The sequence below is a fragment of the Ovis aries genome, chromosome 3 (assembly GCF_016772045.2).
Source record: "Ovis aries strain OAR_USU_Benz2616 breed Rambouillet chromosome 3, ARS-UI_Ramb_v3.0, whole genome shotgun sequence".
NCBI classification, from domain to species: Eukaryota; Metazoa; Chordata; class Mammalia; order Artiodactyla; family Bovidae; genus Ovis; species Ovis aries.
Genome location: NC_056056.1, coordinates 213,842,593 through 213,867,024, shown reverse-complemented (window position 1 = coordinate 213,867,024; position 24,432 = coordinate 213,842,593). Strand labels below are relative to the sequence as shown.

Here is a 24,432-nt window from a genome sequence, read left to right as displayed (position 1 = left end):
ACAGAGGGCAGTGGCCTTGGCGGCAGTGGCGTGTGGTCAGCACACACTCTCCATCCAGCACATGGCCCCCCGACTCTAGGGCCTTGTGACAGGGAGGGAGGAGGCAAGGCTCCCTCCCTTGCTTGATTTTTGCCTTCTTAGTGCCCACTCAACACCTTCCCTGAGTGGTCTCCTGGCTCCCTGGTGAGACGACAGAATGACCTTTTACAAGCTCCCAGGGCAGCAATTCAGAGGGGCCATGGAAGGGGCTCCAGTACTGACCAAAGTTCCAGGGTCACGTGGGCTGCTGAGGGACCTCGGGGACCCACGACCATTGTAGAGAGGACCATGCACGGTGGTGGGGGGCGGGCACAATATAGCAGCTGTACTGATGCGGAGAAGACTGCAGGGGGCTGGACAGTCATTCATTTGGGTTTGTTAAAGGGAAGTGTGTGTGATGTGATTTGAAAGCTCTTGGGATCATTGGGTTCGAAAAGAAAATGTTCCCACAGCCACTAGAACTCAAAATGGGAGACCCCAGACCTCCAGTCCAGTCTGGCTCAGTGGATGCTCAAGGCTCAGCACACGGGGAGCCTGGGCCCCCCGGAAGCATGGGTGAAGCCACATTTTATGTTCTAATGTCTGTGAAGCAGCTTTAAGGAAAGGCCTAGCTACTAGGTTCTGTTCAGGGCACTCTGCACCGACGTCACCAGCAGGCCCTGCAGCCTCCAAGGAAGGATGTCAAAATCAGTGGCCGTGAGCAAGGCTCTCTAGCACCCCCTGTTCGAAAAGGCAGGCCCTGGGATTCATGTGGAGGGCCATTTCCAGAGTTGCTCTGGAAGCTGGTTGTTCAAAGGCCTGAAACAATCACCTAAGGGGCAGTTAGGGCCCCAGGAACCCCCTGGGCTACTGTTCACTCGGTCGTGTCTGGCTCTTTGTGACCCCATGGACTGCAGCACGCCAGGCTTCCCTGTCCATCACCAACTCCTGGAGTTTGCCCAAACTCATGTCCACTGAGCCAGTGATGCCATCCAACCATCTCATCCTCTATCGCCCCCTTCTCCTCCTGCCCTCAGTCTTTCTCAACATCAATGCTCAGCACAGTGAGCAAGAGTTCTAGCTGCTCCATGCAGTCATGAACACTTGGAGAATTTTAGGCCCTTCTGGGGGACTGCGGTGCTATCTCCTTGTGACTTTTGTTTATAGGTGGGCACTGTGTTCATGTGCTTGGTTTGTGTATTTTCTGTTGCAAAGTGTTGGTTCACGTCTTCTGCCCATTTAAAAATTATGCTGTTTTGTCTTTTTGTTTCTGCTTTTAAAAATACCTTCTCGATTCAAGTCCTTAGTTTGGTATGTCTACTGTATTTCCTCCCAGTATTCTGAAGAACGGAAATTTCAAGTTTTGATGAAGTATGACTTTTCATTTTCTCCTCTCATGTTTAGTGTTTTATATCTCTATGCCTGCTGAACTGTAATCTTAGCACTTAGGGTAATCTTAGCACTTTGCTAATAACTAGAACTTACTTAAATGCATTTCTTTAGTAAGGCTTAAAAACAACCCTCCACTGCTAATCCTTGGTTTGTGTGCTTAGTCGCTCAGTCGTGTGACTCTGTGACCCCGTGGACTGTAGCCCGCCAGGCTCCTCTGTCCATGGGATTCTCCACACAACAGTACTAGAGTGGGTTGCCATTTCCTTCTCCAGGGGATCTTCCGTGCCCAGGGATAGAACCCAGGGCTCCTGCATTGACAGGTGGATTCTTTACCACCGAGCCACCTGGGAAGCCTTGGTTTACAAAGGCTCAATTTTAGAACCCAAACACTGACTTCACCTAGAGTTCCAGGGCTACTAAGGTTTTAAAAACAAAAAGTGCCCTTTAAAAAATATTCACTCACTCAGCACGTAGGTCGCATGTGTCTACTGGCGGGACGAGATGACCTGTATCAATCGGGCACAGTGCTGACAGGTATGCCAGGGCTGGGGAGGACCACAGAGGGGCTGGGGCTCAACCGTAGTTTCTAAATCTCTCCGAAAGGAAATTCTATTAACACCCTTCTCTGCAAGTTGTCCCATGGTCACAATTCTACATTCAGATTCTTCCCTATGTCTAACTGAAATATTCATTTTATAATTGAATACACTCTCATCTTGGAGAAGGAAATGGCAACCCACCCAGCATTCTTGCCTGGAGAGTCCCATGGACAGAGGAGTCTGGAGGGCTACAGTCCATGAGGTTACAAAGAGCTGGACACGACTGAAGTGACTGAGCATGTACGCTTCTGTCCTCAGTAGAATATGAAAAGAGAAACACAGGCTTCCTCACCATTGAGACAAAAGCCTTCATCCAGTAACTGAGCTCCATGCTTTGTCTTTCTTTTAAATTTTTCTGTGTAACCCACCCTTTAAAAGTGCTTATTTTAAAATACTCCAATCTTCTTCAAGTCTTTTACCTAATCTTTTTGTTTTGGCGGAATTTGGGTTGGGAGGTCACATTCAAATACAGCCCTAAACTGAGGGGTTAGTTTACATCCCCTTTACACTAGAATAACCGACAACCAGGGTTGGAAAAAAGCCGAGGCTTAATCTGACTGCCATCACCTCCCAGTGCTGGTCCCTTCCACAACCCTCTCCTCCGGGGAAGCAGTCATCCCACATGTGCTGTCCAGTCTTCCTGTGGACAGCCCAAACATTCCTCCTGCTGGGGTCTGCCTTCTCATGATGTCTGCTCAAGGGTGTGGGGTAAACAGGCTGTCTACAGTGAGCTCATTTCCTCACCTGTAATCGACTATATGGGGCAGCTCAGTGGGAAAGAATCTACCTGCCAAAGCAGGAGACCCGGGTTTGATCCCTGGGTCAGGAAGATCTCCTGGAGAAGGAAATGACAACCCACTCCAGTATTCTTGCTTGGGAAATCCCACAGATTGAGCAGCCTGGTGGGCTATAGTCCATGGGGTTGAAAACAACTGAACACAACTTAGCAACTAAAAAACAACAGCAGCAAACTTTGATATACCACTGTTACTGCTTTGAGATGTCCTGTCTCTGCAAGATTTTGAAGTAAAGTTTCTAAAATTAACTAGCAATGTGCTCTGTTTTCAGTGGGCTTCCAGTGGTATTTTAACTATATAGTTACTAATATCAAAAGAACCTATCAGAAATTCAATCTAAATTTTACCTGTAAAATTTTTCCTCTTTCAAGAAGAAAGTAAAATTTCCATGGTAACACCCTAAATTTGAGACGTAGGCCTTGCCTCTTCCATCACACCAAGCAGGTGGGTGACTGACAGGCCCTTAAATGTGCTTGGTTTTAGGTAACGTCCACACCTGGGAGTCAGTCCCACCGTGACCCCACAGCATACTTATTGACCACCTCTGCTGCCATTACTGCCTGCAACCTTGAATCACAGAAGTGTCCTATCTGACACAGCCTCCCCTCTCGCATTACCAGTGAACATACAGGATGCATTCAGCTGGACAGAGCATGGCTTCAATCCTCTGGAGCAGACGCATAGCCGACTGATACCACGACCACTGTCCACGAGGGGCTGGGACACCACGACCCCCACTCTGCAGCCAGGAGTGAAAGCAGCTGAAGATAAACACTCGAACACTACTCCAGTTCTTTTTCTATTTTTATTTCTCAGGGTTGACTCAACTTCTCTTCCCTTCACTTTGCACAGCTGCTCTCTACCTCTGTCCTCATCCTGTTCTCCTTGCTTCTTTTACTCCTGGGTTTTGTCTCTGGACTAGCCTTCTCATTTTGCTACTGAACTCAAAAATCATAACATGGAAGAAAAGAGAACTGATGGATTTTACGGACAACACTAAACAGAAAATGTAGTGTGGGGGGGGGGTGGTGGTGGGGAGGGGATCACCTAAATTCATTCATCTCATGGCTCTCTTATTTGAAAAACTCAGTAGGTCATGACCCACAGCTCCGGAGAGACAGCTGACCTGTCAGGGGTCCTGCAGGTCAGACTTCCCGTCCGTGGCCACCATCACAGGCCCCTTGTCTCCCTTCTTTTTTTGAGAAAGAAGAAAGAAAGAGAGGGAACTTTCTTTTCTTTCTTTTTTGGAGCATAATTGCTTTATCATGCTGTGCTAGTCCCTGCTGTACAATGAAGTGAACCGGCCACATGTATACACGCGTGCTCCCTCTCGAGCTGCCCTCCCCTGCTTCCCCGCCCCTCTAGGTCATCGCAGAGCTGGGCTCCCTGTGTCATGTGTCAGCCGCCCGCTAGCTCTCCATTTCACACGTGGTTGTGTACATGTCAATGCTAGTCTCCCAAGCCGTCTCTGCCTTCTCAACTAGCCCTTTCTGATTCTTTAGCAAGTTACCCCGAAGGAAGAACAAAATGGGACTTACTTCAAATGGGGGCTCCTAATTTCTACTGAAGGACCAACCCCTGTTAAGAACCTTGATTCTGAACCCGAAATTCCCCAAAGCAGCTTCTACTGCATCAACTTACAGAGCAGCTGGCTTGGGCAAGGCTGTCGTCCGAGCCCAGGTGGGGGTCTTACCTGTTCCTGGGTCATCTTCTGCAGCTCATTCTCCCACGCTGCCTGGTCGTCGTCCAGCTTATAGGCGGCTGGTGGAGTGAGTCCTCGGAGGATCAGGGGGTCTCGGTCGTGGCAGAGGGCGGTCAGGTGTCTGATGTACAACTTGAGCTTGCTTCTGTTTTGGTCAAGTTCTAGGAGGGACTGGATGATCTGAAGCGAAACAAATGAGGAACGTCAAGGTCAGTCTGAAACGAGAAGGTCCAGCCTCTTTGTGCCTCCCAAGGCAAAGAGACAGGGTGAGACTGGAGCTCTTACAACCACTAACCGCCCTCTTTGTCCGCACACATCTACGAAGCCACACCCACCCACCACCGTGCTGGGAGCCACGTGGGGGGCACTGGCATGTACATCAGCGTGGGATGGGATTCCGTGTTCAGGTGGGGACTAAGCACAGCACTGGCTTGTTTTTGCAGAGATGACATTCCTGCTACAGAAAGACTGCAGTCCCCTCACAACTGCTCATCCACCTATTTATGGGCAGCTACAAAAACTCTAGGCATCCTCTGAGTTCCCAAAGCTGGGTTGGAAGGGAAAAAGGATTACAGTGACCAGACTCCCTCTGTCCCCTTGTCTTTTCCTTCCAACCCAGCTTTGGGAACTCAAAGAACACCTAGTCCACCCTCTGTCCCTTCCCCCTCCTCAGGAGTCCTGCTCATACACTGCACTCCATGCTCAGTGGTCATGACTATCCGGGAAGCAGCATTCCTGGCTTTCCTGCGAATGATCCCATTATCTACCTGGAAACGCTCTGTTCCCACCACCTCCATGCCACAGCACTGCATGGGTTTAGGGCAGCTGAGAGCGGAGAAGAGACGTGTACGATACTGCATGACATCTCTTACGTGCAGTTTAAAACAGTACAAATGAAGAGACGTGCAAAACAGAAACACACTCAGGTTTAGGGGCTTCACTGGCGGCTCACTGATAAAGAACCTTCCTGCTAATGTAGGAGATGTGGGTTCGATCCTGTCAGGATGATCCCCTGGAGGAGGAAATGGCAACCCACTCTGGTGTTCTTGCCTGGAGAACCCCATGAACAGGGGAGCCTGGCAGGCTACAGTCCATGGGGTCGCAAAGAGTCGGATACAACTTAGCAACTACACAACTACACACACACACAAACGCTGCAAGCGAAACGTGCTCATCTGAAAGCCTGACGCACACGTGTGTCCCTCCACCTCCTGGAACAAAGGATGCCTCTGTCCCTGGAGGGACAGTGGTCCTCTCAGCTATGGGAAGGGTGATGAGTGAACTCACAACGGGATCTGTCTTGTCCTGGCTGGAGCCCCCACACTTGACTCACAGAGGCATCGACCCTCCTTTTAGACATGACAGACGAATTCTCGCACAGCCCTGACACCTGAGCCCCAGCTGGGCGGGACCAGCTCCACGCGGGGTCTTCTCTCCAGAGATGGGCCAACACTGTCTTACAATTCCCTTTACCCCGAGGAATGACCACCACCTCGGCTCCGCCGGAGAGCACGTTGCACAACACACAACCTCATCAGACAGCTCTCGGGACAGCTTTGGCCAGGCCCTTGGTGCTGGGCAAGCCTGGGCGGTGGAGGAGGGGCTGGGCTGGCCCCCCATCTCCAATTCTGAACCGCAGGCACAGCGTCTGCCTGACACCCAGCCTCGTGGGGGCCGCCAACCCAGCAGATGCTGGCATGTCCCTGACGCTCCCTGGGCTCAGGGCAGAGTCTGCATCTGCTGGTGTCACCGGGGTGGCACTTTTCACCAACAGGACGCCCTGATAAGGAGCTCGCTAATCTTTAAGTCAGGGGAAATGAGGCCTGGTACACCGAATTCTGCCACCCACCTCTCTCCAGAGGACTCCCCTGCCGCTTCCCTTAGTTCCTTTTAAGAGTTTCTAAAATACAGTTTTATGTATTTTTTTTAAATTAAGAAATCAATGCAGATTTTACTCTGAAAAGTATGGGGGGGAACAGGAAAGAAATAATAAACAGTCTATAGGTTTTCCACCAAGAACAGCACTTGCAAAATTTTGCTGATTTTCTTCCAAGTCTTTTTATAAACTTACATAAATCAACTTTTAACTGTATCATACTTCACATTTGCTTAAGACCCTGTTTATCCATTTAACGTTACATCGTGAGTCCTATTCACGACATTACGTATTCCTGGAAAACATGATTTTTAATGGTTGCTTTATAGATATATCACATTTCCTGTTTCTAATGCTATCTCCATGAAATAATTAAGGCAGGCAAGAGCCTCAGCTTAGTGGCTAAAACAATCTCTAACTTACTAGAGAGATCAGAGTGCAGACCCACATGGTATATAATACAGAAGTTGGAGCCTAGCTAGGAAAACCAGAGAAAGTGAATCAATTTAGTAATATTATTTTTGAAACACACACACTCACACAACTGTCTGGGAACAAAGGTGATACACTCAGGGGCTGGGGGTCAGGGGGGAAGGCTCTGGGCTCTTACGGGACCCCTCCAGGTCCGAGCCCTGTGTTGCCTGTGGTGTCAACACCGCCAACCGCAGAAGGAAGAGCTGTTTCAATAAAGCACGAGGTCTGGAGAGTGGGGAAGTTGGACAGGTTTTCACAAACAACGGTACTCTCAGAAAAGACTCAGGTTTTCTTTCTGGCCACAGATGCGTATTCACATTGTAGAGAGCTCAGAAACTGAGTTTCAAAGCGGCATCTTTAAAGGCAAGTGCCAGGCCGTACTTCTTGAGATGCACGTCCACCGTGCACGTCAACAAGCCCACTGTCTGGTTGCTGTTCCCTCCACACCCCTCACGCCGCCACACACTGCAGCCATGTTTCCAGCTTGGCCTCCTCCAGCCTCTTTCATGGACACACTGATTAGAAAAAAAATCTCTCTTGGGATTTTCACTGGATTTGTGCAACTTACTCCCATTTTGTGTGTGTGTCTACATATAGCTGCCATCACATTTGGGCTACAGGCAGAAAGAGCTGATACCCTAGGTAATTACTGTTTGAGTTGGAAAACTGACATAAAAAAAGCATGAAGACAATCTGATAAATGGTGGTAAGGGGAAGGTCAAATTTCTTATAGTAAAATGGAACCTGGAAACATGCTAGCTCACTGCTGTATGGCTGGGAATGAACGAGTGGACTCTCAGGCCTCTGTTCTTAATCAGAGATGAATCTCACACTGACTTAAATATATTTCATGCTCAGGTGCTAACTGATAACAAAATGCGTAGTGTTTTGCACTCTGTAATTTTTCAAAGTCCAACTGAAAAGTTACAAAAATAACAGAATTTGAAGTTTTTTTTCCAGGATAAAAATTCTTCCTATGCAATGGCCAAGATGCCTTTTTCTCATGTTAAAGGGAATTGCTTTTCAAAAACAAAACAGAAAACTAGAGAGCTTACTCCATGAAAGCATATGAAGCTGCCCAGCCAGCAGTCTCTGAATGTGTCCATTAGGAGAAAAATCACTGGAGCCTGTCTGAGACCCATTTAGCCATGTCCATCACGGGGAAAATGCCCTCATCTCTCCCCTCCCCCTCCAAGTCCAACTTGGGCCGACCACCCAGAAAAGAAACTGTATTTCCCACAAGGAAGAACTGTGACCGCCTAACCTCAGGAGGGAAGAGGGACACTCGCCGAGTAGGAAGAGGATGCTCACAGGACCCAGAAGTTAAGTCTTTGGTCCACGTGAACTTCAGAGGGTTGGTAAGAAGTGCCACCAAAAGCAAGGTGGTCAGGCCACGTCACAGTTCTATAGCTATGCAGAACTAGAGTTATCTTTTTTTTTTCTTTTCTTTTGGCAAAAAGAAGTTTTTTAAAAAAAGAACTAAAAAAAAAAAAAAAAAAGAACTTGTCAAGATAACCTCCGCTTCTAACAAACAGAACGCCAAAACGGCAACATTCCCCGAATCCAACATTTACCAAGTTGTTAAGGAAAATCATTTAAAAGAACAGATGAGAGCCTTTCAGCTGATGTCCTGAAAGCTTTGTTTCTTCTGGCAAGGATTTACTTGCTTATGAATCAGATCCTCAAAATGGCTTCAGAGGCCAGTGTGTGATGACATAAAGTGACCTCCGGAAGGTGTTTATCTTAACCTCCCCTCCACTTGAGTATGGTTGGACGTCCAGAGGTGTTTTAGAAGACAGCCAAGTTGCTTCTGTATGCTATGATACAGACTGCAATGGAAAACTCTACAGCAGCCCATTTCTGCAGCCCATTCATCTAACAGATGGGGACACACCTGCCTGCGCCAGGATGGGACATGTGATCAGGCCCATGGCCTGCTCTCCTCTTCTCACAGTTTCTGCATCAGACCTTCGTCAAGTATAGGGTGGCTGGTTGTGACACATTCTGGGAGCTCATTTTGAGAGCAGAGGTTGTACTGAACATTATGTGGGACTTAATGCATTTGCCCTTGTGGTACTAATAATTTACTGTTCAAAAGATGCCACTATTTTTTAAGCTGCTGCTAAGTTGCTTCAGTCGTGTCTGACTCTGTGTGACCCCACAGACGGCAGCCCACCAGGCTCCTCCGTCCCTGAGATTCTCCAGGCAAGAACTGGAGTGGGTTGCCATTTCCTTCTCCAATGTATGAAAGTGAAAAGTGAAAATGAAGTTGCTCAGTCATGTTCGACTCCTAGAGACCCCATGGACTGCAGCCTACCAGGCTCCTCCACCCATGGGATTTTCCAGGCAAGAGTACTGGAGTGGGTTGCCATTGCCTTCTCCGTTTTTTAAGCTAATTAACATTTATGGATCATTTACTGTGTTCCTGGCAAAGTATTTTTGTACTGATGATTTCTCTGTCACTAAAAGATCCTCTTGTTCTTCCTTCTGTCTGCTGACATCCTGGGAGGCACGTTCAGATGTTCCTGAATTACTGCATAAACACCAGAGGCAGTTCTGATTCCTCACTGGGTCACCGTCACACTGCTATCCCCCAAGGTAGGCTCATCAAGAAAGTCCCAGAACAACCAACGCACTGACTTCCCCAAAACATTATTCTCTTAATGATGCTCCTGTCCAGAGGTCCCAGCAGAAAGCTGAACTTTGAAAAGTTAAAAAGGAGGCAAGCAAAAGGGAACAGGTACATGAAAAGATGTTCAACATCATTACTTATTAGATTAATGCAAATCAAAGCTACTATGAGGTATCACCTCACACCAGGCAGAAAGGCCACCATCAAAAAATCCACAAACAACAAATGTTGGAGAGGGTGTGGAGAGCAGGGAATGCTCCTACACTGTTGGTGGGAATGTAAATTGGTACAGCCACTGTGAAGAACAGCATGGAAGTCCCTTAAAAAACTAAAGACAGAGATACCATATGACCCTGCAACCCCATTCCTGGGCAAAAATCCAGAGAAAAACATGATTTGAAAGGGTATATGGACCCCAATGTTCACTGCAGCACTATTTACAGTAGCCAAGACACGGAAGCAGCCTAAATGTCCATTGACAGAGGGAAGGATAAAGAAGATGTTGTACATTTATACAGTGGAATATTACTCAGCCATGAAAAAGAATGAAATAATGCCATCTGCAGCAACATGGGCATTTCTGGTTAGAACCAGACATGGAACAATAGACTGGTTCCAAATTGGGAAAGGAGAACTTCAAGGCTGTATACTGTCATCCTGCTTATTTAACTTATATGCAGAGTACATCATGTGAAATGCCAGGCTGGATGAAGCACAAGCTGGAAACAGGTTTCCACAAGATTGCAGGGAGAAATATCAATAACCTCAGATATGCAGATAACCCTACCCTTATGGCAGGAAGTGAAAAGGAACTAAAGAGCCTCTTGATGAAAGTGAGGAGAGTGAAAAAGTTGGCTTAAAATTCAACACTCAAAAAACGAAGATCATGGCATCACTTCATGGCAAATACGGAAACAATGGAAACAGTGACTTTATTTTCTTGGGCTCCAAAATCACTGCAGATGGTGACTGTAACCATAAAATGAAAAGACGTTTGCTCCTTGGAAGAAAAGCTATGACAAACCTAGATAGTATATTAAAAAGCAGAGACATCACTTTGCTGACAAAGGTCCATCTAGTTAAAGTTATGGCTTTTCCAGTGGTCATGTTTGGATGTGAGAGTTGGACTATAAAGAAAGTGGAGCACTGAAGAATTGATGCTTTTGAACTGTGGTGTAGGAGAAGACTCTTGAGAATCCCTTGGACAGCAAGGAGATCAAACCAGTCTTAAAGGAAATCAGTCTTGAATATTCACTGAAGGACTGATGCTGAAGCTGAAACTCCAATACTTTGGCCACCTGACGCAAAGAACTGATTCATTAGAAAAGACCCTGATGCTAGGAGAAACTGAAGGTAGAAGGAGGGGACGACAAAGGATGAGATGGTTGGATGGCATCACCAACTCGATGGACAAGAGTATGAGCAAGCTCTGGGAACTGGTGATGGACAGGGAAGTCTGGCGTGCTGCAGTCCATGGGCTCACAGAGTAGGACATGACTGAATGACTGAACTGAACTGGGGGGACTTCCCTGGTGGCTCAGATGGCAAAGAACATGCCTGCAATGAGGGAGACTTGGGTTTGGGAAGATCCCCTGGAGGAGGGCATGGCAACCCACTCCAGTATTCTTGCCTGGAGAATCCCCATGGACAGAGGAGTCCAGTGGGCTACAGTCCATGGGGTTGCAAAGAGTCGGACATGACTGAGTGACTAAGCACAGCACCAGAAACATAGAGGGTCCTAGAGAGTGTCATACTCTCTATGACATCCCTTTTATGTGGAATCTAAAAATAACTGATACAGATGAATTTACATACAAAAAAACCCACAAAACACCAGAAAGAGACTCACAGACTTAGAGAATGAACTTATGATTACCAGGGTGAAAGGAAAGGTCACGTACACACTTGGATATTTAAAACGGATCACCAACAAGGACCTAACTGGACAGCACAGGGAAGTGTGCTCAGTGTTATGTGGAGCCTGGATGGGAGGCAGGTTTGGGGGAGGATGGATACATGTCTGTATCTGGCTGAGTCCCTTTGATGTTCGCCTGAAACTACCACAACATTGTTAATCGGCTATTCCCCATTACAAGATAAAAAGTTTTAATAGTCTGGAGGGGGGCGGGGGAGGAGGCACAGGAATAAAATTCGGCAGCCTGGCCTCAAAGTCCTTTTTCATGTCAAGAACTGAGCTTATCTTCTTGGTTATGATGTGCACTGGGACCAGGAAGATGAAGGATGGCACCAGGTCTCTTTACAAAGGTTTGGAGCAGGTGTTACTTTCTCACTTAAATGCAGCTACTTTGTGAAACAATGCAGTTCTTTCAAGAAACAGTGAATGGAAATTACATTTTTGCTACATTAATTAGATATACTGTATATCAACTCACACATTATTGATACTAAAAAAATTATATATTTGGCTTAACAAACATTTAGTGAGTGCCTTTCTGCCGGGCCACACACAGCTTTTGCTGGCAGGAATATTACGAATGACATCCATGAATGCTAAGTCGCTTCAGCTGTGTCAGACTCTATGCGACCCCATGGACTGCAGCCCACCAGGCTCCCCCTGTCCATGGGATTCTCCAGGCAAGAACACTGGAGTGGATTGCTATGTCCTCCTCCAGGGAAATGTGGCCCTATTTTGCATTAAAAAAAAAAAAAAACATGAGATAATGGAGCTAATGTGTTGAGTGTACAAGAGAATTAAAATGTGTAAATTCGGGATTTATCTCTGTTTTAACTTTCGTTTTGAGGTTTCCTTCAGGCAAACCTTCAAACTGCTAAATAAACCTCTTCATCTTGATTCAAGGTTTGGTTTGACTTGTTCTTCACAGATAAGGTTAGAAAATTCAACAACTTTTGTATTCTTAATGTTCTCTGAGATCCAACTTTTTATTTCGCCTTCCTACCTGGAGCAGACAGGACACTCAGTGGATCCCCTGCATGTTTTCGGTGTGGTGGTCCTTACTCATCTTTAATCCTAACAAACTGAAGACTGGGCATTCCAGAACAGCCTTCTGTCTTATGCATCTGCAAGAGAGACGCTGGGCAAACATACGCCTCATGTGGCTGCACCCTCACGATAACCAGTAAAGCTAAACTAAGAAGGGTTCATGCTTTACCCCTGCATGCCCTTCATCAAAAACCAAACTTCACTGTTAACAATGAAAACCGGGAACATTTCAGCAGCGTTAGCCGGAGTTTGTGCCTAGCTAGAGGGCTACAGTGATTGAAAACAAAAAAAATTTCTTTTGGGGGGAAGTCGATAAACTTCTAAAATTTCACGAAAAGTTAAAGGATAACCTAAAGTTAAATGCAGACAAGTCCAGAGCTCCAAGTCCTGACCCTCCACGTCACAACCATTTCTCATGTGTGTCTACTTCACTCCCCACACAAACTTTACAGAATGGGAAACTGTCTTGCATTCCTCTTCCAAAACAAAAACTCATGACAAATACAAAAGCCAGAATGATGTTGAAAGTGTTAGTCGCTCAGTTGTGTCTGACTCTTTGTGACCCCTGTCAGGCTCCTCCGTCTATGGGATTTCCCAGGCAAGAAGACTGGAGTGGGTAGCCATTCCCTTCTCCAGGAGATCTTTCTGACCCAGGGATCCAACCCAGATCTCCTTCACAGAAGGCAAATTCTTTACTGTCTGAGCCACTGGGGAAGCCAGGATGACGTTACTTCTACTATAAAGATTCACTGTGGGTTTCGAGCATGAGCCGCCTGTTCTCCTTGCCCGGCCCTGCAGTAAACGCTCCCCTTGCCTCACCACAAACTGGTGTCAGGAGATTGGCTTTGCTGCATGTGGGTGAGCAGACTCAAGTTTGGTTTGGTGACACAAGGTCACTGATATGAATAGATGTTAATCAGAAAACTTACTATATACAAAAATACCTGGTTCTAAGAGTAAAAACTCTCTCCAAAGGTTTCAGATTTAAAGGGTTTCATGGCTTGTTAAAAGTGTAAGTGTGTTTAGGAAAACTGGAAAAGGTTACAGATTTGAAACATGAGAGAGAGAGAAAAAAAAACAGTGGGAATCGTTTACAAACTAAAATGCAATCATTTCCTCTCAGTTTTACAGCTCAGAAATCTGTTGTCAATTTTCCTTTAAGCGCATATTACCACTCCAGCAGAACAAAACAGAACCTCCCCTACTTCCTGATCCAGATGGTCCGTACTCAGAGTTGTATGGAGATGGGGAGTGGGGTTCAGAATAAGATGAATCTTGGAATCTGAACCACAGGACTGCTAACTCCATTGTGCCTATTTACTCCTTATTCAGTTAAAACCTAACGTATCTTATTCAGATTCAGAAACTCCACTTGAACAGAGGGCAGTGTGAGGGAAGGAGGCTCTGGCTGAGCCCACCTCCCTGTGGCCAAGAGAGCAGGTTGGGGCGGGAGGTATTCTAAGTTCTTACCTCAGTACTTGGAAACTTGTAAAATACATGAAAATGAGGTGACTCACCAACCAGAGGGCAGATAGTACATCCAGATGAAGACGGGGCAGATTAACGGGCAGCAAGTGGACAGAACGCTGCAGGAGGCAGAGAAGCCGGATAAGCCAGCCTCTGGAGGGGACACCAGGGGATGCACATCGGGCACCCTAAAGGGGCGCTCAGACGGGACACAGTCAAGGAAGCGCCCACTCTGCGAGACTCAGAGCTGCGAGGAGCAGGTACGTATCCCAAGACTCCTCTTCCCTGCTCTTTAAATAAAGATGGGAAAGAAGCATCTTCAATTGAGTTCTTGGCTTGAGGCTTGCCTCTTCACAATAAATTATTTATTATATTCTAGTAAACAACGTAGGAGTTAAATACTTGTGTGTGTGCGTGTGTGCATCGATGTATATATACTTTACATGACTTCCCCATAGCAAAGTTCCAGGGCTGTATACTAATGAATGTCAAATTATGGGGAAAATGTCTGGGCACAGGAGAGAAAATGAGGCAAAAGAGCGAGAAGCTCACGCTTTTTGAGTGGGCAAGCCAGCTGAAGGTGGATGCTGAATTTCACAGGAAAAACCAGGTAGGCAGCTGGCCACGGGCAAGAACAGCGGCCTCAGCCCCTTGTGAGTCTGTTTACACACCACGTGCCCACATCAACTCCTACCCCGCTGGTCCGCTGGGGCCTGAAGCCCAGCTCCTGCTGGACTGCCGCTGCGGTCAATCACTTCTTGGCTTATTACATGTTTACAAGACAGAAGGATGGATCTGAGAAAACACCAACACGCTTGCTGCCTGCAGGGCGGAACACAGTGACGGCCTCATCAGGACACTTCGTTTCTTCTCTAACCTTTGGGAGTGAAGGGCGGACACAAAAGGCTGACCTAGCTAGGATCCCAATGAGTCAGCAGAGAGGAGCGTCTAGGTCATGGGGCGCCCAGCCACTCGGTCTGCCTCGGGGTCCACAGGAAGACAGAGGAGGAGAGCGGCAAGCACGGTTATCTGGTGACTAGGAGATGTGACAGCTGATCTGTCAAGGGCTCCCGAGTGGAGGCCAGGCTCTGGAGGAGGCTCTTCTGTGACGGGCAGTTATTTTGAGGCTGGGTTAAAAGGACGGGGTGTGTGTGTGTGTGTGTGTGTGTGTGTGTGGTGAATATGTGTGTGATGTGTGGGGTGTGTGTGTGTGTGTGGGGGGGGTATATGCGTGGGGTGTGTGTGTGTGTGGGGTGTGTGTGTGTGGGGTGTGTATGTGTGTGGGGTGTGTGTGTGTGGGGTGTGTGTGTGGGGGGGTGTGTGTATGTGTGTGATGTGTGTGTGTGTGTGGGGGGTGGGTGTGTGTGGGGGGTGTGTGTGTGTACATGTGGAGGAGCTGGAGGAGCTGACACAAGTGATTTCGCCACCAGTCCCATGTGATGGCAGCACCAGTGTTGACGCCAGCGTCTCCAGCTGAAAGCTCCTGACCACCCCACCCCCGAGGGTCACTGTGCCCTCTGGAGCCTCATTAGACAGGAAGCTGGGCTGGGAGGGTACAGGAGGGAGGGAAGGTTCCTATAGCCTGGAAGGCAGGGGAAGACGGAAATGTATCTACATGCCTGTGTACACATCAGAGATGAGTATCCGTGCTGTCAGAAACGAGCTACATACAGGCACTGAATCTCCTGATGCTGAAGCTGGAGACAGCCAGGACATGTCCTGTGACAGGTCGGAAGCATCTGTGACTCGGTGTGTGTAAGGACGCACCTGTACACAACCTGTAGGGGCAATGGGGGGCCGGGGGCAACATGGGGAGAAAGACCTGTGCCCGTATTTCAGCAAGAGGACAGCTCAGGACCTGCTTGACTGAGGCAGGAAACGCTCCAGCCCTTCAGGGACAGAGAACAGCACGGGGGGCAGGAGCATCAGGGTGGGGCCTTCACCCCTCCAGGTTGACCTAGCGCCCCAACTCCACCCGCTGCTCTGCCTGTGTCCTCGTCCCCCCCCCTCCCCCGGCCCATGAAGAATCTCCTCTCTGTCCGCACACACCGGAAGTGTCACGAATCTGAGAACCCAAGCAGGGTCTTGGCGGCTCTGAGCAGGCCTGCCTGGACTTAGGTCTGCCACAGTCAATCAGGAAATCATCCTGAAAAAGCAAATTCTTTCTGAAAATTTTATACACCATGAACAAATCCCATGGATTAACGATTTCCAGACATCACCCCCTTTACCTTGGGAGTCATCCAGGCTTTGGGTGGAAGAAAAAGATTTGGGAAAAACAAAAATTAGGAAGAGTGTTTCCGTTATGTTTTTCCCTACCCAGTTTTTCTATTTGAGAATAAAACCTCCTGCACAGTCACTGAATTAATCTCTCCTCCCGCTATTCTCTGTTAAAATTCTTTAGCATAACACAAACTCTGATAGACATCACCATTTCAATCGCTGGTTGCTGAGGTTTAAGCAAAGCTTTATTATCTGAGGATACACAAGTGACTATGACATAAGAGGCTCAGCACAGAAACCTACAAGTTGTGACTGATATTATACAAGGTAACAGCCAGGGTTACCTTTATTTTCTTGGGCTCCAAAATCACTGATATAGTGACTGCAGGCATGAAATTAAAAGACACTTGCTCCTTGGAAGAAAAGCAATGACAAATAGACAGCATATTAAAAGCAGAGACATCACTTTGCCGACAAAGGTCCGTCTAGTCAAAGCTATGTTTTTTTCCAGTAGTCATGAATGGATGTGAGAGCTGGACCATAAAGAAGGCTGAGCACTGAAGAACTGATGCTTTTGAACTGTGGTGTTGCAGAAGACTCTTGAGAGTCCCTTGGACTATAAGGAGATAAAACTAGTCCATCCGGAAGGAAATCAGTCCTGAATATTCACTGGAAGGACTGATTCTGAAGCTGAAGCTACAATATTTTGGCCACCTGATGCAAAGAGCTGACCACTGGAGAAGATCCTGATGCTGGGAAGGGTTGAGGGCAAGAGAAGAAGGGGATAACAGAGGATGATATGATTGGATGGCATCACCAACTTGACAGACATGAGTTTGCGCAAACTCTGGGATGTAGTAAAGGACAGGGAAGCCTGGCATGCTGCGGTCCATGGGGTTGCAAAGAGTCGGATACGACTTAGTGACTGAATAACAACAATATTAACCTTCACTATTTACGTGTTGTCTGTGGTGGGTTCCCTACTTCATGAGCAGAGCTGGTTAGATCTGACAAAGGGTACAGATCACAAAGGATAAAACACTTACTCTCTGTACCTTTAGAAAAAGATCTGCCAATCCCTAAAGCTATTCCAGATAACAGGTAAATATAATATCAGAGAGGAAATGCTTACAATCTTCTCAGATTATTTAAGAAGTAAATAATTACAGTTAAAATTTCAATTCATAATGAATATCACTGCTATCAATAGTAATATCAGGGGCTTCCCAGGTGGCACAGTGGTAAAGAATCTGCCTGCCAACGTAGGAGATGCAAGAGACATGGGTTTGATCTCTGGGTCAGGAAGATCCCCTGGAGAAGGGAATGGCAACCCACTCCAGTATTCTTGCCTGGAGAATTCCATGGACAGAGAAGCCTGGCGGGCTAGAGTCCACGGGGGTCACAAAAGAGTCAGACATGACTGAACACAAGCACAACAGCAGTTTTGTTGGTTGGTTGGGTGTTTTAAAGAAACATACAATTAGCTTCCTATCTCCCAATGCCAATAGATTGCTGTAGCTTCTTCCCTTTTAAAAAACAGTAATATCAACATAAAATAAAACACTGGTTGAATAGAGAACTGGATGTGGCAATGAGTATAACCAGAAAATTCAGAGGGCTGGTGTGTCTCCGGCTTGCTCCCCTCCTGCCCACCATCCACCGGTTGCCACAGCACATGAAGGCCAGGGTGATTCACCTGAGGGCAGCCCCAGGCTCGTGGCTTGTCACCTGCCCCAACACCTGTGAAGGGTGATGGTAAGTCCGCCTATTCTTTGACATTCCTGCCCTCAGAAAGTGAAGCCTGAGATGCTCTGCCCCACTCCACGCCAGATGGTCTCGGTGACTTGCCTTGAAGGAACAGGACACAGGAGAGGTGGGCATGTGTGACTTCCGACTGCAGGACCTAAGAGTCACAGTGGCTCCTTGCCACCTTCTCTTCATTGCTCACTTTGGGTCCATATGGATAGGAACTGAAGGTTCCCGCCAGCGTCTGGCATGGACCGTGAGTGAATATGCACCCACGTGGGCTCTGGCTACATCAAGCTTTAAACTACAGACCCAGCTGACATTCTGCCTGCAGCCCAGAGACACTCAGGCAGGAGCTACCAAGCCAAGCTGCTTCCAGATTCATGATCCGAAGAAAACGCTGAGATAACAGAGGTGCACTGTTTTTTAATGCTGCCAGGTTCTGGGTAATGCGTTATGAACAAATAGAGAATTAATTCCAGTAAGATGGATGAACCTAGAGCCTATTATACAGAATGAAGTGAAGTAATTCATTAATAGAGAAATAGAGATACCCCCTTAGCAGCACCCACAGGGAACCACCGAGAGGTCATCAGGTTCACACGATAACTGCCTGGCACACGCCTGCCGTGTTTAGTTGCTCAGTCGTGTCCGCCTCTCTGCGACCCCATGCACTGTAGCCCGCCACTACCTGCCCCTTCCTCTGTGACCCTCGAGTCTCTACTGCAGACCTGGGTTTTTCTACTGCACCTCAGATAATCATTTTTTCTGTTGGAGAAAATCTGTTGTTCAGTATTTGTTTCTGAGCTAATTTTCTCATTTCAGTCCATTTTAAACCAAACAATAAAAACCTCAGACTACACTTATGGACTTATTCTGTGTACCTTTGGATCCAGGAGTCAGTGGCAGGAGAGTGGATGGAGAATATGCATTTTAATTTGTAAAAACGTGAAGTCAAGGATAAACAGCCTGGTTCAATTCTGGAGTATGTCACAGTGTGAACACTAGATTTTAAATAGTGACCCACCAACAAGTGACTATGATAACGTAAACATTTAAGAAGCTTTCGTTTAATACCCAAAATACCTTAAGAAAAAGCTGAGTAACTTATTTATAATCACATGAAAAGGAACCCAGATAGTGTCAGAGCATTCTGGGCTTGCCAAATCCCTCCTCAGGCAGAAAGTCTATGATTCTAGTCTTGAAACTGAGGAAGAGAGGGAGGTACATGGTCCGTGCTATCTTTCAATGAGAAGACATGAAGTCTCACTAACAAGTGGTTTGCCTTAAAACCTGAATTTTCACCAAAAAGAACCAGCCATCTGTTTTGAATATTCTAAAGACTAAGCCTCTATTTGAGCTGTGCTTTGATCTCCTAGGATAATAGGAAGACAGTGATACAGTCCAGCTACACCTCAATCAAGTGTGTGCATTTAATTTATCCCAGAAACGCCGACCGCCAGGCCCAGCTGCAAGCTTCAACCTCGTCATCGCAGGACCAGGAGGAAGGACAGAGACATCAAGGGGGAATGGCTTTTTTGTTTTGGTTGATGATGCATTTTTGGGTTCAAGAAAATAGTCCGTTAACCCAAAACAGACAGTAATCCTAAAGACAGAGAGAAATATATAGAAAATAACAAATTAGGGAGAAGCTGAGGACAAGTTAATGAAAGAAATACTGCAGAACCCTATTGTAACACGACTGTTGTTCAATAGCTCAGATAAGATGCGAGTCAGATCACATCCTCCAAAACATAACTCTATAAGATAAAACATGATGTAATAGGCAAGCATGAGGGCTGTCTCCTTGGTACTAAAAGGGGTCTCGTCACATGTTAGCTGAGGGGTAGGTGATAAATTTGACAGTGTATCCTAGAAGGTGCGCTAGGAACTGACTGGGACCCCCCACACATGAACTGTGTCAAATCCCAGGATGACCTGTCAGGGTACAGAGCTGCTGTTCAGTCGCTAAGTCACGTTCGACTATGCGACCCCATGGACTGCAGCCCGCTAGGTTTCCCGTTCTTCACTATCTCCCACAGTTTACTCAAACTTATGTCCACTGAGTCAGTGATGCCCTCCTCTGTCGCCCCCTTCTCCAACCCTCAATCTTTCCCAGCAACAGGGTCTTTTCAGGGTACAGAGTAAATTAAAAGTTTAAAAATACCTACTACACATGGACGAAACTTCCAGTACATGCAACTTTTCTTTAGGGCAAAAGCTTCCCAGTTTTTTCTTTCAAAAACTATTTATTGAGCTCCGCAGGGTCTGCCCAGAGGACTGTGAAAAACAATTAGGATGTGAAGGATTTTATTTTGCATGAAGAGCAAGGATATTTTTATTATCCAGGGAGAATGTCTGAGGGACAAATAAGGCCACAAACAGGAAGAAGGGGGCACATCCTCATTAGTCAAATACTCCTAATTGTTAAGGACCTATGTTCCAGAGATGTTTAAAACACTGCAATTTTCAGTTTAAGAAATAAATCAAGTAAGTCTCAGGACAACGTCACCTTAAATCATTCAGCAGAAACTATAAAAATATAGGGGGGAACCTGTGGAACACTGTATAGTGTGTCTTAAAACTACACTGAAAGGTCTCTCCCCCGAGTATTTATAACTCGATCACGTGGCCTGAGAGGCCCCTGCCTCACTGAGCTCACATGATCACCAAGTCCCTTAAGAATTACTCAGAGCCTCTGTGTCGAGGCAGCCTGCAAACTATCCTCAGGTGAGAGAACTTTAGCAAGAAAAGGCGCCTGCCACCGTGGTTGCTTCTTTGAAGGTGATGGGGTCTGACTTAAGGTCTGCAGCTGACCTCCCGCAGGGACACCTGGTGGGGGAAGGGTCTACACGCTGCTCAGGCAGGACGGGTGATGTCATCAACAATTCAGAGATTCCGAACAGAAGACATTTCTCTTGCTGCAGGAAAAATGAATTACTAGGACTGTGCGTGACTTGTGCAGTGAGAGGAACGTTACTGTATCAGGAGAGAGGAGAAATCTATGATGTAAACAGTAGCATCAGAGGATCCTGTGAACTCTATTAAGCACTATCGCTACCAATATCACACAGCCCGTGACTGAATACTTTCTGGATGCTGGGCCAAGGGCTAAGTGCACTGAGAACGTTTGTGCTTGTAACCACACCAGGACCTTCGCTGTAGGTTTCATCACTGCCACTTAGCAGATGGGAACCTGACACTTGGAGGAGAGGTGAAGTGACTCGAGGGAAATTCCACAGCTACCGAGTTCAAATTAGTTTGAGGGGCAAAGCACGTTATTTAACACCAAACTAAACAGCCATAAAATAACATACCTGCCATACAAGGGACACAAAAGAAAACATGTTTTGTCAGTTTCACAGGTGGGATATAGCAGAGGAAATACAAAAGGCAGGATAAATAAAATCAGAAATGAGAAAAAGGAGGACTTCCCTGTTGGTCCAGCGGGTCAGACTCTGCTCCCAGTGCAAGGGGCCTGGGTCGGATCCCTGGCCAGGGAACTAGATCCTAAATGCCCCAACAATGAGTTCACACGCTGCTCTTAAAGATCCCCATGCCACAGTGAAGACGGAGGAGCTCGAATGCTGCACTTAAGACCTGGCTAAGCTAAACACACAAATAAATATTAAAAAAAAAAGAAATGAAAGCAGAGACGTTATAACCAATATTAAATGCAAGAGTTATGAGGCTACTATGAACAATCACATTTCAACAAACTGGACAACCTAGAAACGAATTAATTCCTAGAAACATAAAACCTACCACATCTGTATCACGAAGAAACAGAAAGTGTGAACAGACCAATGGCAAGTAAGGGAAACTAAGCAGTAGTTAAGAACCTCTCAAGAAATAAAAGCTGAGGACTAGCTTGTTTCACTAGTGAATTCTAAGAAACATTTCAAGAAAAATTCACACCAATCTTTTGAAAACTTTTCCCAAAAAATACAAGGCCAGAGAACTCTTCCACATTCAGAAGATACCTAAACCAGAAAAAGATGTGGCAAGAAAAGAAAATGACGTGCCAATATCTCTGCTGAACACAGATGGAAAAGTTCTCAACAAAACATTAGCAAACTACATTCAACAACACATTAACAGGAACATTTGCCATGATCAAGTGGGGTTTATTCTAGGGATGCAAGGATGGTTCAACACCTGCACTGATGGTTGAAATCAGGCTGTGTGAAACACTACATGAACAATATGAAGGATCAAAGTCAATAGTCAAAATCATCTCAATAGTGCAGAAGAAGCATTTGACAGAATAACATCCACTTACTAAAAAAAAAAAACACAACCAACCAACTCTCAAGCAGAAAGAGAAGGAATTGGACAGTCAGTCTGCTCTCATGGATTTAAAGAATTAACATTGTTAAAATGTCCCTACTACCCAAAGCAATTTACAGATTCAATACAGTCCCTACCAAAATTCCAACGGTATTTTTCACAGAAATAGAGCAGAGAATTATAAAATTTGTATGAAACGGCATTGGGGCCTTTTAAGACTTCAAATGTGGCGGGGTCTGTAAATGTGTGAAAATGTGGTATACAAGCAGCTGACCTTTTAACAATGCAGGGGTTAGGGGTACTGACCTTCTGCATGGTCAAAAACCCGTGTATAACCCAAGAGTCGGCCTTTCGTACCTGCGGTGCCTGAGTGTCCCTCACTCCGTATCTGTAGATTCAGCCAGTGGTGACGGGGCAGTACTGTAGTATTTACGATTGTAAAAATCCCATACGTAGGTGGACCTGTGCAGTTCAAACCTGTGCTGCTCAAGGGCCAACTGTACACACCCCCCCCCCCAAGTAATACTACTCAGCCATAAAAAAGAAGGAAATCCTGCCATTTGTGACCACACTGATGGACCTTGAGGCCATTGTGCTTAGTGAAATGACTCAGAGAAAGACAAGCACTGCACAATCTCACTTACACATGGAATCTAAAAAACAAAAGAGCCAAACTCATAGATATAGGAACAGATCTGGCGGTTGCCCGTGGTGGGGTTTGGGGGTGGGTGAAATAGGTGAAGGGGGTCAAAAAGTGTAAAACATGTCCTGAGGATATAAAGCACGGTGTGTACAGTTAATAATACTCCATTGTATATTTTACATGTGTGCTCAGTCATGTCCGACTCTTTGCAATCCCATGGATTGTAGCCCGCCAGGCTCCCTTGTCCATGGGGATTCTCCAGGTAGGAATACTGGTGTGGATTCCTCCTCTAGGAGATGCCTTCCTCCAGGGAATCTTCCTGACCCAGGGACTGAACCCGTGCCTCTCATGTCTCCTGCACTGGCAGGCAGGTTCTTACCACTAGCGCCACCTGGGAAGTCCCACTTGCTAGGAGTCAGATTCTCCTGTGGGAGGAGACAGGGAGGATGGAGGCTCAGGACCTGTGGGCCCTGTTTTCTCTGACACCATCAGGTCTTCTTCTATGGCTGGAAAAAGGGTCAGCAATCCAAACCCAGCCCCCTTCCTACTTGCGGGGAGGGGCGCCCTGCTCGGGCGGCACGGAAGCCCCTATGTTCTTCCAGGACAGACAAGGCGGCTTTGCTCTAGGTGGGGCCTGATGATCTCCACCCGACTCCTGCACGACTGCCCCCGAGGCTCCACACTGACAATCCCACCCCTCGTGGGGCACAGTGTAGATAGACCAAGAAAACCAGCGCGCTGACTCGCTCAAACTCAGCTCTGTTTGGCATGCAGCATTCCAGCCCCAGGAGCTTCCTGGCTGGCACTGTGTGTTTCAGCTTCTTCCACAGCCTCAGGGCAAAGCTACGTGGAAGGTTTCCCATCTTCACAATGCACGCTCCTTGCCATAACTTACCTCATCGTTCTCCTCGGCTGTGTCTGCCATGAGAGCTCTACACCACCCGTGTGATTTTAAAGGTGGAGGGGGGTAACACTGAGACACAGACTTCTCAGGGAGAACTGACCTCAGCAGAGCGAGACGGCCAACAAGCACGGGCAGTGAATCCAGGGGGTGCAGGGCCATCAGGATGTGTGAACTTATTCATCATCGTTATTATTTTTTCTAAGCAAAGGATTTCCTCAGTCAAACCTCCAGGGCACCAGATCAAAGAGAGAGGCTGACACAGCTGGACCGCATTTTCTAGCCAATTGGCCGGTAAAGCAGAATCTAGACAGTGTCCTGGCAACTGTTTGACACGGCAGCAATCCACAGAGGAGGGGAGAGGAACTCTGGAGACCGAATCTTTATTCAAAAAGTCTTGTATGGCTTCTTCACTTCTCTTTCTGTTTAAGATAGTTTGGGAGCAATGTCCAAGCCCCAGGGGGGACTGTCCCAGGTGGGCACTGTGGAAGAAGCACTGATCCTGAGAATCCAGAGCATTCTTCTATACACAGAAACTAAAGCTTTTAGTCCAAAGTGCAGGGTTGTTTTTTTTTTTTTAAAGACTAAATAGTATTAATTATCATAAAAAGTACATCCCAAACCTACTGGCAGAGTATCTGACTGATTTCTTCTATTTCCAGTTTGATATGAGTCAATATAAACCTTACCAGGACACTGTTAAATCATGC

The 24,432-nt window shown here is 46.7% G+C and overlaps 1 protein-coding gene across 30 annotated transcripts in view; it reads right to left on the bottom strand.

Annotated features, from left to right (window-relative positions):
- Window positions 1-24,432, bottom strand: part of ERC1 (ELKS/RAB6-interacting/CAST family member 1) — a 271,872-nt gene that overhangs the window by 18,524 nt on the left and 228,916 nt on the right. For 25 of the 30 annotated variants that reach the window (XM_060413515.1, XM_060413527.1, XM_060413514.1 and 22 more), the window contains one exon: window positions 4,500-4,688. In XM_060413515.1, coding sequence (XP_060269498.1) covers window positions 4,500-4,688 — 189 coding nt within the window. Of the gene's footprint in view, window positions 1-4,499; window positions 4,689-24,432 lie in introns of those variants that run through there. The other 5 variants (XM_012175599.4, XM_042247692.1, XM_060413534.1 and 2 more) reach the window with 1 other exon arrangement.